The sequence below is a fragment of the Schistocerca serialis genome, chromosome 6 (genome assembly GCF_023864345.2).
Source record: "Schistocerca serialis cubense isolate TAMUIC-IGC-003099 chromosome 6, iqSchSeri2.2, whole genome shotgun sequence".
Classification (NCBI taxonomy): domain Eukaryota; kingdom Metazoa; phylum Arthropoda; class Insecta; order Orthoptera; family Acrididae; genus Schistocerca; species Schistocerca serialis.
This window is the reverse complement of record NC_064643.1, coordinates 405352199-405368584: the sequence shown is the minus strand read 5'-3', so window position 1 is coordinate 405368584 and position 16386 is coordinate 405352199. Positions and strand designations below refer to the sequence as shown.

The following is a 16386-nucleotide window of genomic DNA, read 5'->3' as shown; positions in this document are numbered from 1 at the left end:
CGCCTAGAACTTAGAACTAATTAAACCTAACTAACCTAAGGACATCACACACATCCATGCTCGAGGCAGGATTCGAACCTGCGACCGTAGCGGTCGCTCGGTTCCAGACTGTAGCGCCTAGAACCGCACGGCCACTCCAGCCGGCAAGAAAGGAGGAGAACGTAGAGGCCCGACCACTTGGCGTTCATCGGTAAAACAGGTTAGTTTCTCAAACAGTTTATCAATTCGGCTGGCTCTGAGAACTATGGGACGCAACATCTGAGGTCATAAGTCCCCTAGAACTTAAAAATACTTAAACCTAACTAATCTAAGACATCACACACACCCATGCCCGAGGCAGGATTAGAACCCGCGACCGTAGCGGTCCCGCGGTTCCAGACTGAAGCGCCTAGAACCGCTCGGCCACACTGGCCGGCTTATCAATTCGGTCTGTTTTACGAACACCATAAAATATTAAGAAATTTCCATCTCCAAATGTTCTTTATTACGATCAAAGTCTTTTATTTCGCACGAACTGCTGATTTCGATGACGTTCCATTTTCAAGTGCTTGCTCATAACCTCGTAATTTTACTCAGTGACGCTGTGTGGGTGTGTACAGTGTATGAGTACCATTTCATTATACTGCAGCGTATCATTTTCTAGCCGCACCTCTGTGTTGTCCTTTTGGCTACTATCACAGAGTCTGCTTCTGGGCAAAGGACGCCTTCTTCAACGTGGAGTCGAGGGACCAGTTTTCTCCTAATCTTGCGAAATGGGCTCTTTTCGGGGCTGATTAAGCTAACCTTGTGGGGTGGGATGTCGTATGCCCTCTGGAGCGAAGGTGGCATTTTTTAATCGTGCATATCAGAAGTTGGGAGTAGGTGATCCTTCTTGATGAATCAAGTGAATGCAGTACGAAGAACTGAGATAATTCGAAGTGCATTCCGTGGCATTGGCCTGGAATTCTACTTAAAAAATTACCAGATTTTTCTAGGCGGGTGTTGCAGATTAATGAGTGTGGTCTCTTCGGTGAAAGAAGGCCTCAGAGCAGGGTGTGTAGACATTAGCTAGATGGAAGCGTAATAGTGACAGATGAACTGATTCCAATAATTTTATTGTTTCCGTACAAATATGAGCGTGGTGTTTTGAGTGAAATTTCCCCTTTTGACTTTGAGAATTGTGTTTCCGGTTTGTTTGTTGTGGTGTTTGTCATCGGCAGTTGATAATTGATACTCGAAGATGACATACCAAATTGTTAGCGAGAAACACATTCCAGGGTAGTGGTTGGACTTCGGAATCTTCCATAAAGGTAATTAGACAGATTACTGGGAATTTCACGATCCAGTCACATTAATGTAACTACCGCCTATATGCGACGTCAGTGCAATAGGCAGTCACTGACAGCTGGTGGCAGCACTGGTGGTGGAGGGTATATAAAGCGCGTCGGGGGCACGCGGAAACAGTGCAGCCGTTCTCGTAATGCGGAAACGGAGTGATTCACCTGTCTAAAAGGGCCAAGTACGGAAGTCTTTCCGAAATGGCTAAGTTTGTAAACTGTTCACGTGCCGACATGGTTTAAGTATACGCATGCCAAAAAAGGCGCTAAGAAAAACCAGGGCTGAGGCAGCTGTTGTACACCTGGGGCCATAGTTGTAAAAGGTGGCTGACAACTGCGGAGATGTGTACGGTCGAATAGACGTCAAATTGTTGGGCAAGTGACTGCCCATATGAACCAACAGTGTCTTCTCAACGAGCCTTCAGCGAACAGTTCTGCATCCTGGCCTCTGCAGCAGGCGCCTGGTTCCTCACCCTTGCTGAGTCCTGTTAATCAGTGACGAAGCCTGGTATTTGCACATCACTATCGCAGTGGACGTTTCAGATGGAACACGTTTTATACTCCATCGGAAAGCAAATACCCTGCAACAATTGTCGGAAGGGTCCAGGCCGTTACGGTCTGGGGAATTTTTTCGTGGAATTCGCTGGGTGGCCTCGTTTTTCTGGAAGACACAGTGGATCAACACAAGTATGCATCTTCAGCACGATAGCATCTACGAGCAGGACAGTGCAATGTGTCGTACAACTTGCAGTCTACATGTGTGGTTCGAAGAGCGCCAGGATGAGGTTATCGTGCTCCCCAGACGTAGGCCCAGTCGAGAATATGTGGTACCACCTGGACGGGGCTGTTCGCGACATGGAACCCCACCCGAGAAACCTAGCGTCGCTGAACAAGGCACTGCAGTCGGCACGGCTCCACAGCGCTGCCGGTGCCTTCCAGAACCTCACTAACTCTTGCACGTCTGGCAGCGGTCCGCGCTGCCAAAGATGGGTGATTGTTCAAGCTTTTGACAGGCGTTCACATTAATGTTACTGGACCGTGTTATTACTGACTTCTGAGCTGTGAAGTTTAGCCCCGTCTTGAGGGTCAAACTGTGGCTGGCGACCCTTATTTATGCCGATATGTTAATAGGCAAATAATCCGGGTGCGTCATTAAACGTTTCCAATTAAATTCGGGGATCAGAACATCGCGTAATTCGTTTACGTCTCTGAGACGGCTTGGATTCAGACCGCGAGTAGCGTGTGTGAAATCGCGCGACGCCACGGACTTCCGAAGAATGGGCGAGAGGAACGATTCATTGTAACTAGTGTTGTTGTAGACTCGACCGAGAACAACGTTCCAGACTCGTGAACGATTTACATAACAGTACTACCATGATGGCATACAGACATAAATAGGGGCACTCATGATACGACTCAATCACACAGCACATTGCTGCCTGTGGGTCGACGATTGCTTCAAACAGAAGTATGTTTTAAGTTGAGTTAGTCGATAGTGAAAGTGAAGTGGGAATAACAAAATGTCACACCACTGCAATGGAACTGGTTGCGCTTATATTTCTTACAGTTGCCTTTAAGTGGAACGACTAATACGAGTGGTTAGTCATTTATTGGAGAGAACAGCGGTGAAGACGGTCCCCTTCAAAACGGAGTGCAGCGTGTCCGCGATTGGCCCAGTGTAGTGGCACGCAGCTGCCCATCCGTTGTGTTGACAGCCGATCGCCCCTCATTGCCAGCCACTCGTAACGAGTTCCGCTCTCCCCTTCCTCACGGTGGCAGCCGCCCAACCCCCGGGCCATCGCCGAACCCCGTATCCGATTATTGGTTTATACGGCACGCGCAGCCGATAAATCTGCGGGCTCAATTAATCTGGCGGAACAAAGCGCACTTGTAGCTGCGCAGTCCGATATACACGTACACGTCCAGCCGGCCTGCGGCCGGCTTAAGCCGCGACACGCAGCCGCCCTGCGGAGGCGGCCCACGGCCAGGGCACGCTCTGTCGCGGTGGCAGCGCGCCGCGATAACTGCATACGCGTTCCCTACAACAGGTGCACGCGCGCTCTCTCTCGCAACGCGACCCCTGACTAGGACCTCAGAAGGGCGTGGAAAAAGGAAAGGAGCATGTAGGGGACAGAAAAAGTGGTGTGTCCACAAGATTGTGGATGTTTCCCACCACAGTTTACAGAAACCGTTTAGTTGTCTAATTTCTCGTAGCGTGGCTCGTTTTTGTTTAGGTTTAGATTTCATGAGGATGAACGAGAAAGTATAACAATATTTTATTCTACAGCCGATAGTTTAGTTAATAATTTGTGTTACGTTCACCCCACTGCGCCGTCTCATTCGTATTAATGCCGAGATAAGCAGCTTGACCTCCCAAATGAATTGTAACACAACGTATGGAGTAAGCAAATACGCCGTATCATTCTCAGGATTTTACAAAATAAGAAAATATTTGTATGTAAATTAACAAAACCGCAACCGGTCACTTTTTTGAATAGTTATTTATTATTGCATGAACCTGTTTGCGAACCTTTCCAGGTTCATCTTCAGATAATTTCCTGGAAGTTACATCACTCTTTCTAGCACAATGCTGGGTGATGGCTCTGTCACAAGAAGATGGAACACGCTTGACTGTTGTTTATCTGTCGATGTGAGGCCGGCCGGGGTGGCCGAGCTGTTCTAGCTGCTACAGTCTGGAACTGCGCGAACGCAGGTTCGAATCCTGCCTCGGGCATGGATGTGTGTGATGTCCTTAGGTTAATTTGGTTTAAGTAGTTCTAAGTTCTAGGGGAATGATGACCTCAGAAGTTAAGTCCCATAGTGCTCAGAGCCATTTTTGTCGATGTGAGAGCAAATTAATTATTTTACTTACTGCGGCAGTGTGGGCGGCTTTTTTCGTTAGTGTCCATCTGTATGCCTCCATTTAGATGGCCAGTTGGTACATCACTCCACACACTTTTACACAATCTGCATTCATTTACACTGTGACAGAGAAACTTTGCCACCATCCAGCATGTGTTACACAATTGTTGCTTGTAACAAAGATCATGACAAAAAGACATGGCATAGGGCTACTTTGTTCAGTGATGTAATTCGTTCTTGTTTACATCCGTTAAAGTCGACATAAGGCAAATATTTTCATCAAACTGGCGATAACATGAGCACAAAATAAAATAAATTAATTAATTAGTTACTACAAGAACAAACTTTAAGTGATCTGATATCTTATGTCTATAATACCGAGGCTACTACACGTTAATATACGAATACGACTTCGCTACGGGCACTTTTAAACTTAAGAAATTAAGTGTTTTTCGTAAACAAACCGCAGATGAAAAATGCTACACACGCTGCGTTCACAGTCCCCTGCATGTGTGAGTCTAGTCTCGTCGAAAGCCGACCTCCCGATTAGAAATTCGCCTTGCTAATTGACATAGAAGTGTAAAAACCTGAAGCGATCATCTTAAAAGTAAAAAAATCTGCATAATAAATGTCACGGCGTAGCTAATGACAGTACAAATAGAGCATCCAAACTGCAGACTTCTTGTTGAAAAAAAAGACTACTCTGGATGAAGCTGAATCGATAATCAGCAAAACCGGTCAGATCAGGAACTCAGACTACCAGTTAAACCAATATTCTTTTAGCACTGGGTACGAACACCATTACCGGGAGATAGAGTGTGGTACTAGTGCAAGTGTTGGCAGTACGTACAGCTAGAGTGGAGTCCTCTCATATATGAATGGACGGACACACGATTTGACTGCGCCTATAAAACCTCGCCCTCTACCTACTGATACCGTTAGCATAGTTGACTACGCAACGGGAACATTCCATCGATGCTTGTAGCATATGCTTTTAGGTATAACTCTGTTTATTTTTTCCATTAAGCAGGTACTTGGCAGATTGTATAGATTTTTTTATATCTGTTGACAGTCTGAAAACGGTCACCGACTGGTTGAAATTCTGATGTAGCTGTGTAGTAAAAAATATAAAAACCCAAAAAAGTTCTTTGCTCCAAAGGGGCCTCTCTTCTGTCTGCCTTTTCGTACGGTAGTTATCCGTGCTTTTTTAAACATATAATTGCACTTAATTTTACGTATCCATTTCTCAACACCCACCTCCCTACCATATTTGCTACTTATATTATCTAGGGAGCCTGACGAATAATTAAATTTGACTTCAACCTCAGAAATTCTGTGCAGTTACGTCTACAGCACCATAAAGACACGGACTGGCGAGTAAGGATAAGCGAAAATCGTTCCTTCTCACGCAATAGTATAACATTTTTCTTACATGTTGCCATTATTGAAACATTCTTCTGTTTCTATCTTTCATGGAGGGGATGGACATGAAAATCTATAGCGGGCAACCTGCATTAATAAAACAACAATTTTATGTTGGTATTTCATTATTTACAGCAAGTCTAAGATTTATCACGGCGAAATACTTAAAACTGATGCATTATTTCTGTGCTATATATATCTTAATAAAATCTAATGAAAATTTTATGCGAGCAACTTGCGGTGAAAAATAGACTATTCGTAGTGGTGCAAGTCACACAACTGCTTGTAAATGATTAGCTACCAAACACGTCGCAGGTGATCGGTGACGTCAATGATTAATTGATTATTCCAAGTGTGCAGTTCTACAATCCTGAGAGTACTGAACACTGTGCATGGACAGAAACAGTGGATGATGGGTGTCTTCTGCTAATCAGATCTCCCCTTGTTCACTGATGTTAATATATTTTAAGTCTCCTTAATTTTCATTTTGTTGTCCACCATTTTTCGTGGCACAGTGTGAAAATTGCGTCACGACTTGCTGTTTTGCTCTAGGGTATTCTCCCACCAGTGAGTCCAAATATCTGAAAGCAAAAAAAAAAAAAAAAAAAAAGAAAAAAAAATTATGTTTCACAACAACTCTACAAAGAAAAATCCTACACTGTGTACAGATAACAACATAGATGAAACTTTATCCTGAAATATGTTTCAGTAGTGAAAACCCAACTTATTCAAGGAGGAAAGCAGGTTAGGGCATTATTTGGCACTCGGAATATAAGCAATACACAGAGGATAAAGTAAAAAGGAGCTGTGTATTGGCTTCTAAATATTGCTTGAATTATTCCATGAAGTTTCGGGATTGCGTTGCCACGATATTTCCGCTGACAACCATTCAGCCATCTTCCGATGAGTGTTTAGCACTGGAGATTGCTAGTTTACACCGCTACCTTAGCGCAAGAAATTGGCGCGAAGACACATACGCAACAAAAGAAAACATTTGATGACCAATGAAAAGTTTGGCGACATCTAAATCTATCCATTTTGATACATGAATTTTAACCTCGCGAGTGCGCACTCCGACAGAGAACGCGCATGTAGTATCTCATTACACATGAACCTGCACTCAATAAGTGGAGCAATATTCGAAGAGGGCGTGTAACTCGACAGATGTCGCTCATATAGCGTTTGTCTTCTCTCGTCTTCTCACCAATCTTTTGTATAATGGTAGCGATGTGGCAGCCGAAATATCGTGTCAAGAAGTCGACGTTATTCGGCTGCAGTATCGAAACTTCATGAAATAATCTTAACTCCGGGAAAATTTCAAGAATCGCACTGTTTGACGTGTTTGCATGTATTTGTTTTCTGTGTATGATGATATTTAGTGATGTTTGGAAGACACTTCCCCTACTGATTCATTTTCAGCAATCTGGAGAATTTACATACACTCTTGTCAAGAAATTTTTCATTTGTATGACCATGCTACAAACATTCACTATGAATTTGGCTCTGCCATAAGGGGCTATCAAAAAATTTCCCTTCGAATGCTGTACAGTCCAGAACTGGTATGCCAATCGTGCAAAATCGCCGTGAGCATTCAGACAATCATCCTGCCACGCACCAAGTTGAAGATACCCGTCTGGTAAAACACTGTTGTGCTACGCGATAATGTCCGTAACTGCTTGCTGCACATCTTCGTCCGACAGGAATCTTCGACCCTTCAAGGTCTTTTCTAAGGGAAGGATGGGGTGATAATCTCATGGGGAGAGACTGGGACCTTAGGGCGTGTGCTCGAGTGTCTACCACTTGAGTTGGCGTAACTTCTGCTTTACGACATCTGCAAATCGGGGACGTTCGTTGCTACGAAGCAGCACCCCTTGTCGCGCATCATTCCACAACGGTGGTTTTCGGCAGACGTGCTGCCCCCTACACATTTCTCATTCGCCGATAGGTGTCTGCCGATGTTTGTCCTTCGGCAGTAAAGAAAAAAATAACAGCTTGTTGGTCGCTTGGACGCATTTGGTAACAATGTCGACACAGTTCACATTTCCACATTTACCGCAACACATCGGAAAGACATGAATGCCACACTACACCTTTGCCTATGTATCGGCGGCTAGATATCCGCATCGGCGTCGCACTACGTTGTGTATACGCCCTCAAACCGAGAGATGGCTCAAATGGCTCTGAGCACTATGGGACGCAACTGCTGTGGTCATAAGTCCCCTAGAACTTAGAACTACTTAAACCTAACTAACCTAAGGACATCACACACATCCATGCCCGAGGCAGGATTCGAACCTGCGACCGTAGCGGTCGTGCGGTTCCAGACTGTAGCGCCTTTAACCGCTAGGCCACTCCGGCCGGCAAACCGAGAGATGTTATCACCCCCTATATTGGTTCAAATGGCTCTGAGCACTATGGGACTCAACTGCTGTGGTCATAAGTCCCCTAGAACTTAGAACTACTTAAACCTAACTAACCTAAGGACGCCACACAACACCCAGCCATCACGAGGCAGAGAAAATCCCTGACCCCGCCGGGAATCGAACCCGGGAACCCGGGCGTGGGAAGCGATAACTCACCCCCTATATCATAAGCTAGTTCCTAACTGATGATATAAAGTTCCAACAGTTTGTAAGAAAGACGGTCCTACATAACCTGACTTTCACATCAGACAGCCAGAAGCAATATGGCGCCGACATGCCGATGGGAGAGAGCGAATAGGTTGTCTTCCAGGAGAACAACTCCTTGACATGTGCGGTGCAGGGCGGAGACACGCTGGCGGCTGCTCCATTACGCCCTGGGAACATCCACTTAGGCATCAAAGGGAACAATGGAGCCCGTACAAGGCACCAAGACAACCAAGGAGTAGCGTACGCTTCTTGCAGACGTCGTCACAAGGCGAGGAGTGTGATGGGGTGGTTCGAGGAACTTAGTGGTGCGTTCCAGTTGATGTGCTGTCCCCCAACTCACCATATCTGAACCCGATCGACCACATCTGAGATACGATTTAACGTGGCTAATCGTCCCTCTCCCTCCCCGGAATTTATGGGAAATAGGTGACTTTTGTGTGCATATGTGATACCAATTCCCTCCATGCCACGACGCGTCGCCACTGTTATCCGTGCCAGAGATGGACGTACCGGCTGTTAGGTAGGTGGTCTGTCTGATCATCGAAAAAGTATCGATACCTAGAGGTATCGACACTTACAATTGATAAGAAAATTAGAGTAGATACTCTCTAACGGATCCAATCTCTCCATCACCGTTTTTAAAATCTGTCTATGATAGTGACAGTAGATTTAAATATAATGATACAAGCGCTAAATCAAGCAATGTTTTTATTTTCGTTGCAGATTACTGTCATTACAGATTACAAAATGTAGATAGCGGAATTACAACGCTGAGGTGTCTTTCGGGAGTACAACCTACATATCAAATTCATTGAGATTAGAGTGATATTTTAAGAGTTGGACACACACATATTTTCCACTGCTGATCCATTTTTTGGAAAGCAGTACCAAATGCGCCCATATCTATCATAAAGGCGTAAGTCAATCTAAAAAACAACCGATTACTCCCAAATTTTTAAAAGTATTTAAAGCTAATAGAGCCTATCACGGCAGATCGCGTTGCTAAGATACTCGTATGGTTTCCTAGGACGGCCTTTAAATACCGTAATTTTTGAAACTCAGTCATCTCAAAAATACATTTTTAGCATTTCGTATCTCATTCGTTATAAACAGAATCCTTATAGGATCACTTTGTCGCCGGTCCGTCCGTTTGTCTGTCCGGCAGTTAGAAACCCTTTATCTCAAGAACGATTAGAGCGATCAAGCTGAAATTTATGTCGCATATTAAACTTTTGGTCCCTTGGTGATGTAAAAAATTGGAATTTCTAAGTCAATGCAATCAAAAGATACGGCCATTTACATTACATATTTTGACCCTCGCAAACTCTGTCATCAAAACCTTTATCGTACTTCTCGTTGACCTAGGTTCATGAAGCTGCGCGGGGTAGCCGCGGGGTCTCAGGCGCCTTGCCACAGTTCGCACGTCTCCCCACGTCGGAGGTTCGAGTCCTCCCTCAGGCATCTGTGTGTGTGTGTGTTGTCGTTAGCGTAAGTTAATTTAAGTTAGATTAAGTAGTGTATAAGCATAGGGACCGACGACCTCAGCAGTTTGGTCCCATAGGAACTTACCACAAATTTCTATAATCATGAAATTAGGCAAAAAATAAGGTTTCACAGTAAAAGTTGTTGAAAGTATTGGAACTGAGTAATGAGGCCAAAATTCTGGGTAAGTCGTAGTCATCGTTGGCTGATACTCGTATCCGAGCTTACATTTTCCTCTTATATTTTCTTCGTTGCCTCACAGTTCGGGTATGTATATACGTTTAATGGCTTAGTAGACCAATCCTAGACTGAATCATGCGGCCACGTAGATTACACACACTAGAAGGTGGAGGACGTGACTGGACCGGGGGAAGTTTACGACTCTGACTTTTCTCATTTTCAAGTTTTCAACGTTCCTGCTCAAAATGTAAAACAACAACAGAAGTAGTTGTGCACCAGTAAACACGATCTTGTGCTGCGACGCACCTGTTTTTCGAATAACTGTTTAGACTTTTTGAATTGATTCATATAGCGCTTCAGAGAAGTACGACGGGATCTTCTGCCTCGAAAAGATTTGTCGAGGAAATATGTCGTTTCTCATCCACTGGAGATGCTCTACCCATCTAAGTTGATCAATGGCGCTAGCTTCTAGACTGTACATCTTCGCCTTCTCAGGAACAGTTGTGTCCGATACAAAGTCATCGCAAGTGAAGTTCATAATGTGTCAAAGCTTCTGCTAGTTGAAGCTTTCCAGTTTGTTAAGACCACGCCGATACAGTGCCCGGTTTCGCAACCACAGAGCAGGCTGGCAGCAACAACTGCTCGATACAGCATTAGTCCAGTGCATTTTTATTCAGAATGAGCCGGAGTCTGTGTGTGTGTGTGTGTGTGTGTGTGTGTGAGAGAGAGAGAGAGAGAGAGAGAGAGAGAGAGAGAGAGAGAGAGAGAGAGTGGGAGAGGGAGAGAGAGGGGGGGCAGACATGTGAAAGCAACATTGGTGTACGTATTCTGTGCTCTACGCGCTTTTCCGATGAAAAATTTGCGAATAAAATACTTCCTAGATACAGGAAATGATCCACATGATGCAAAGGACTGATGTAGATAGATATATTGAATCCGCAAAGCCGCTGTGTGAATATCTTTGCTTTTGAGCAGATGATAGTCAGGCCAAAAAGTTCAAACCGTTCACGTACGCTTCTGAAACAATTTGCGGACCGATACTGATCTGTGGATGTATGATATGGAGAAGCATTGTCGTCTACATATTGCAGTTCATTTATCTGAGAAAGACTTGTGAATCTTTTAGAATGTGATCTTCTACTTCTTCTGCCATGCGTTAGGCCTTGTTCGGCCCACTGCAGTTGCATTTGGTCCTTCCATCTTTTTGATGGTGTTTCAGTTCATCTCTTAGCTTTCCGGATATATTTCCAAAAATGTTGTGGTAATTTTGACTTCTCCATTAGTAATAGATGGATGTCCATTTTTGCCTATTTTCTTCAACCTGGAGTCTGGACTGCTTTTAAACAGTCCTCCTCCAAACTGCGTTTAAGGTCTGTATCTTCACTGTTTTGAGACAACGTCTCATCAAGCATGGCTACAAGATACAGGGAAATCAATGTTGGCACGAGGACACATCCTTTTTTGAGTCCATTAATAATAGAGATTTTACCAAACATTTCATTCTCCCCAAATTTAATAAATATAATAATAAATTGAAAGTCGCTGGAGTGTCTCTTTAACTTCAAACAACAGTTCGTTGTGTTTGGCCACTGTATACGACGAAAACAACGACACAGTAGATATAACAACTGACTTATGCAACGGGTTATGTTTTTTATTATTGGGTCAACCAACTGTGGAAAAATTGTAGGGCAATTAGGGGAACTTGAAATTTAAGTCAGGTGTGAGTACAACAGTCTTCATTTGCTCTTTATGATGCACACAATTCACGTCAAACTAACAAAGAGCAACGTTCTCTAAAATAGCAATAGAAATTACATAAGATGACGCCAGTACTACTGGGAGTACCAGAGTATACAGAATGCTGCACAGATAAAACGCAGCTCATCTGGGCAACTCGCGAATTCAAATTTAACGACATAAAAAGAGACCAAACATGACAATGAAATAGGCAACACCCGTGAGTTCAGATATGGTTAGAATATGGATCGTACAACTGAAATTGCGACATTTACGTTTCTCTAAAAATCAGCTAGGGCGTACCAATCGGCGTCAAATAGCATCCGGGAGGCAAATAACAGAAAATTCCTTCTCCACCCTCAACTTCAATCTCCGAAAAAACTACACATGGAGGGAATGACTCAATGCTGTTGCCAGTGTGACGAATATGAATATTAAACTTCCTGGCAGATTAAAACTGTGTGCCGAACCGAGACTCGAACTCGGGACCTTTGCCGTTCGCGGGCAAGTGCTCTACCAACTGAGCTACCCAAGCACGACTCAGGTCCCGTCCTCACAGCTTTAATTCCGCCAGTACCTCGTCTCCTACCTTCCAAACTTCGCAGAAGCTCTCCTGCGAACGTTGGAGAACTAGCACTCCTGGAAGAAAGGATATTGCGGAGACATGGCTTAGCCACAGCCATTCTGGAATAAGAATATTGCTTACTTCATGCGAAAACTGGGGACCGCAGCTAAAACTTCCCACTCTTGGCGAACAAAACACATATTAAGGAACAAGAAGTTGGTACTGGCCTGGAACAGTGTTCCACTGATTATTCAACCTCTTCCCATCAGTCCTGGTCGGGGGGAGGGGGGGGGGGGTGAGGCGACTCATTCGGGTCGAATTATTAGAAGGATTTTAGAAAAACTGTGTGGTTGCTTAAAACCAGTCGCTGGTTTTCTCTGAATTTATTAACTGTCATGAAGCATTTCGGGTTTACCCCATCATCTGATGACCCATTACAAACAGACAATAACAATAAACAGATCGTTTAGTGACCAATGTACTATTTTTAAATTCTTCATAGATAATTACAACAAGTGCGTATCAATATGTGTGTCGCTCTTTAAACGTGCATCGACGCAGCTAGGGGTTCAGCGTGACCTAGTCTTCCTCCCAACACACACGGCTGTGCTGGTCATTGCTTGCATGGAACTTCAGTAGTAGCCGTCAAGCTGTAGAGTTAATGGGGCTACCTGTTTTTGTACACTTTGGTAATGGCAGTATTGTCGTCTACATCAGTCTCTTGTATTTGTATATACACTCCTGGAAATTGAAATAAGAACACCGTGAATTCATTGTCCCAGGAAGGGGAAACTTTATTGACACATTCCTGGGGTCAGATACATCACATGATCACACTGACAGAACCACAGGCACATAGACACAGGCAACAGAGCATGCACAATGTCGGCACTAGTACAGTGTATATCCACCTTTCGCAGCGATGCAGGCTGCTATTCTCCCATGGAGACGATCGTAGAGATGCTGGATGTAGTCCTGTGGAACGGTTTGCCATGCCATTTCCACCTGGCGCCTCAGTTGGACCAGCGTTCGTGCTGGACGTGCAGACCGCGTGAGACGACGCTTCATCCAGTCCCAAACATGCTCAATGGGGGACAGATCCGGAGATCTTGCTGGCCAGGGTAGTTGACTTACACCTTCTAGAGCACGTTGGGTGGCACGGGATACATGCGGACGTGCATTGTCCTGTTGGAACTGCAAGTTCCCTTGCCGGTCTAGGAATGGTAGAACGATGGGTTCGATGACGGTTTGGATGTACCGTGCACTATTCAGTGTCCCCTCGACGATCACCAGTGGTGTACGGCCAGTGTAGGAGATCGCTCCCCACACCATGATGCCGGGTGTTGGCCCTGTGTGCCTCGGTCGTATGCAGTCCTGATTGTGGCGCTCACCTGCACGGCGCCAAACACGCATACGACCATCATTGGCACCAAGGCAGAAGCGACTCTCATCGCTGAAGACGACACGTCTCCATTCGTCCCTCCATTCACGCCTGTCGCGACACCACTGGAGGCGGGCTGCACGATGTTGGGGCGTGAGCGGAAGACGGCCTAACGGTGTGCGGGACCGTAGCCCAGCTTGATGGGGACGGTTGCGAATGGTCCTCGCCGATACCCCAGGAGCAACAGTGTCCCTAATTTGCTGGGAAGAGGCGGTGCGGTCCCCTACGGCACTGCGTAGGATCCTACGGTCTTAGCGTGCATCCGTGCGTCGCTGCGGTCCGGTCCCAGGTCGACGGGCACGTGCACCTTCCGCCGACCACTGGCGACAACATCGATGTACTGTGGAGACCTCACGCCCCACGTGTTGAGCAATTTGGCGGTACGTCCACCCGGCCTCCCGCATGCCCACTATACGCCCTCGCTCAAAGTCCGTCAACTGCACATACGGTTCACGTCCACCCTGTCGCGGCATGCTACCAGTGTTAAAGACTGCTATGGAGCTCCGTATGCCACGGCAAACTGGCTGACACTGACGGCGGCGGTGCACAAATGCTGCGCAGCTATCGCCATTCGACGGCCAACACCGCGGTTCCTGGTGTGTCCACTGTGCCGTGCGTGTGATCATTGCTTGTACAGCCCTCTCGCAGTGTCCGGAGCAAGTATGGTGGGTCTGACACACCGGTGTCAATGTGTTCTTTTTTCCATTTCCAGGAGTGTAGAATGGCATATAGATTTTTTATCAGAAAAAGTGTATTGTTATTGAATATTGTTTGTTTATAACTGCCTTTTTGTAAGATATTTGCGTTTCTGCAAACATTTGTAACATAACATCTATTACTTTGTCTGTTTATAACAGGTCATGAGTTAATGGGCTATACCCGAAACGCGTCTTGACAGTTAATAAACAAGTTCAGAGAAAATCAGCGACTTTCTTGAAGCACCCAAGCAGCTTTTTTTTCATTACTTCCAATAATTATATTCATTATGGTTGCATGCTGCTACAAGGACTTGCAGTCTGATTTAGCATTAATTCGATTAGAGATATCGAAGCTCTGCACGGAAAGCAATTGACATTCCCGTGGAGCTCTGGAGATGCCACAGCGTTCCGTCTTTTTATGTCCATACAGAAAAGACAAAAGAGGTCGTGCTCAATTATTTTCAGGGAACGGCAATGGTTCTCAGTGAGGACAGATACTGGCTCTAGCCAACAAAAGCACGAAGCAGGCCGCAGTCCCAGTTCTGTGAAATTGTGAGGATGCTTGCCGTCCTTAGGAGGGGCACTGACTGCCTTCTGCTTACAAATGGGAACTAGGGGCCACAGGAGGAGCACACCTGCCAGCCAAAAATACGTATTTACTCCCAAGCAAACGTGCCCAGAACTCTCATAAAATAACCACAAAGCAGTGGCAGAAAAATGAAACAATATCGCGTAACAGTACGTCACAAAATCATTGCTTAGATCATTCGATACCATTCCTGGTATAAAGTAGTGATATAACTTTAGGTATCAGTCGGATAGTGCCGAGCAGAAAATATCGGTACCGAGAAAAACCTACCTCGTGTCCCTAGCCACGACTAGTGGAGTGAGACAAGAAATTCGCTCGAGTAAAAGGAGCTTAAGAGCAAAAGATATGCCGCTACGGCAGCGCCTGTGTATCGCTTGCGGGCCAGCGTCACGTCGGCAGCTGGTGGTCACCGCGGCGGCCGTTAGGGGCGCTCGCGCTCGCCCTCGGGCTGCAGACGCCGCCCCCGCACGGCTGCACGCATCAGCATCAAGCGCGCCGGCCTGGAAGCGACGCCGCCCCGGCGCGCGTTCGGCTATTTATTCTCGCCATCTCGGCCCGCCGGGCGGATTCATTTCCTGGGCAAGTCTTCACGATTCCATAAGCAAGATGGCGGCCGGGCTATAATCTGGCAGGAAACGAGCTCCGGGCGCGCTGGAAATGGAAAACAAAGGCACGCAGGCAGGAGGCGCCCCGCGCGGGCCGGCCGCTGCCCGCCGCCGCCGCCGCCGCCGCCGCCGCCGCCGCCAGCGGCAGTATATCTGCCGTCTTTGCGGCCCGGACCTGCCGGAGGCGGAGGACGCGCACCCACCGCCGCCGCCGCCGCCGCCGCCGCCGAATTAACGATTTACTCCATTTCCTTAACTCGGCGGCGATCGCGGCTCCGCCCGGGCGCCGTCACCGTTCCCTACCTCCCTCGCTTATTCTGCAGGCCCCCTCGTACCTCCCTTCGGAACGGGACGGCTATTTTACCGAAATATAATTATCCCATCGCGACAAGTGGAATTGGATTCCTCTGCTCGCCTGTCGCCGCGGAGGCTGAAAATGGAAAAGATTAGGAAATGTATTCCGCGTCGGCTGTCGAGCACTTTGGAAGCGCAGCTTCGCCGCGCTTTATGCCTTACTCGCTCCTGTCGCCTGAGAAATTTTAAATTAACTCACCGATAAGATCGTAGTGACATTGGTTCCTCTCAAAGCACTTTGAAAGAGCAGATTCATTGACATGTAAGTTCGCTGTATAATCAGAGTAGGCAATGGAAAGGAAATATAACACTTCTATCATTAACTCTCGATCATTTTCGAATATAAGAATTTGTTATGTAATCCACTACACCAGTAAACGAAATTGACTCTCCATCTGACTGTCGCCACGTAGAAATTTTGGGGTTGTTTTGGCGCCATTAGGGTCTGTCAACAGTCAGACCACTGCAGTTCACTAATCAGCGGTAGCTAAATATCTACTTG

The 16386-nt window shown here is 46.1% G+C and overlaps 1 protein-coding gene across 1 annotated transcript; it reads left to right on the top strand.

Moving 5' to 3' along the window:
• Positions 1-9878: 9878 nt before the first annotated feature.
• On the top strand, positions 9879-15980 carry LOC126484888 (uncharacterized). Its single transcript, XM_050108486.1, has 2 exons — positions 9879-9896; positions 15351-15980. The coding sequence occupies exons 1-2, from the start codon at positions 9879-9881 to the stop codon at positions 15978-15980; spliced, it is 648 nt and encodes a 215-aa protein (XP_049964443.1).
• Positions 15981-16386: the final 406 nt, after the last annotated feature.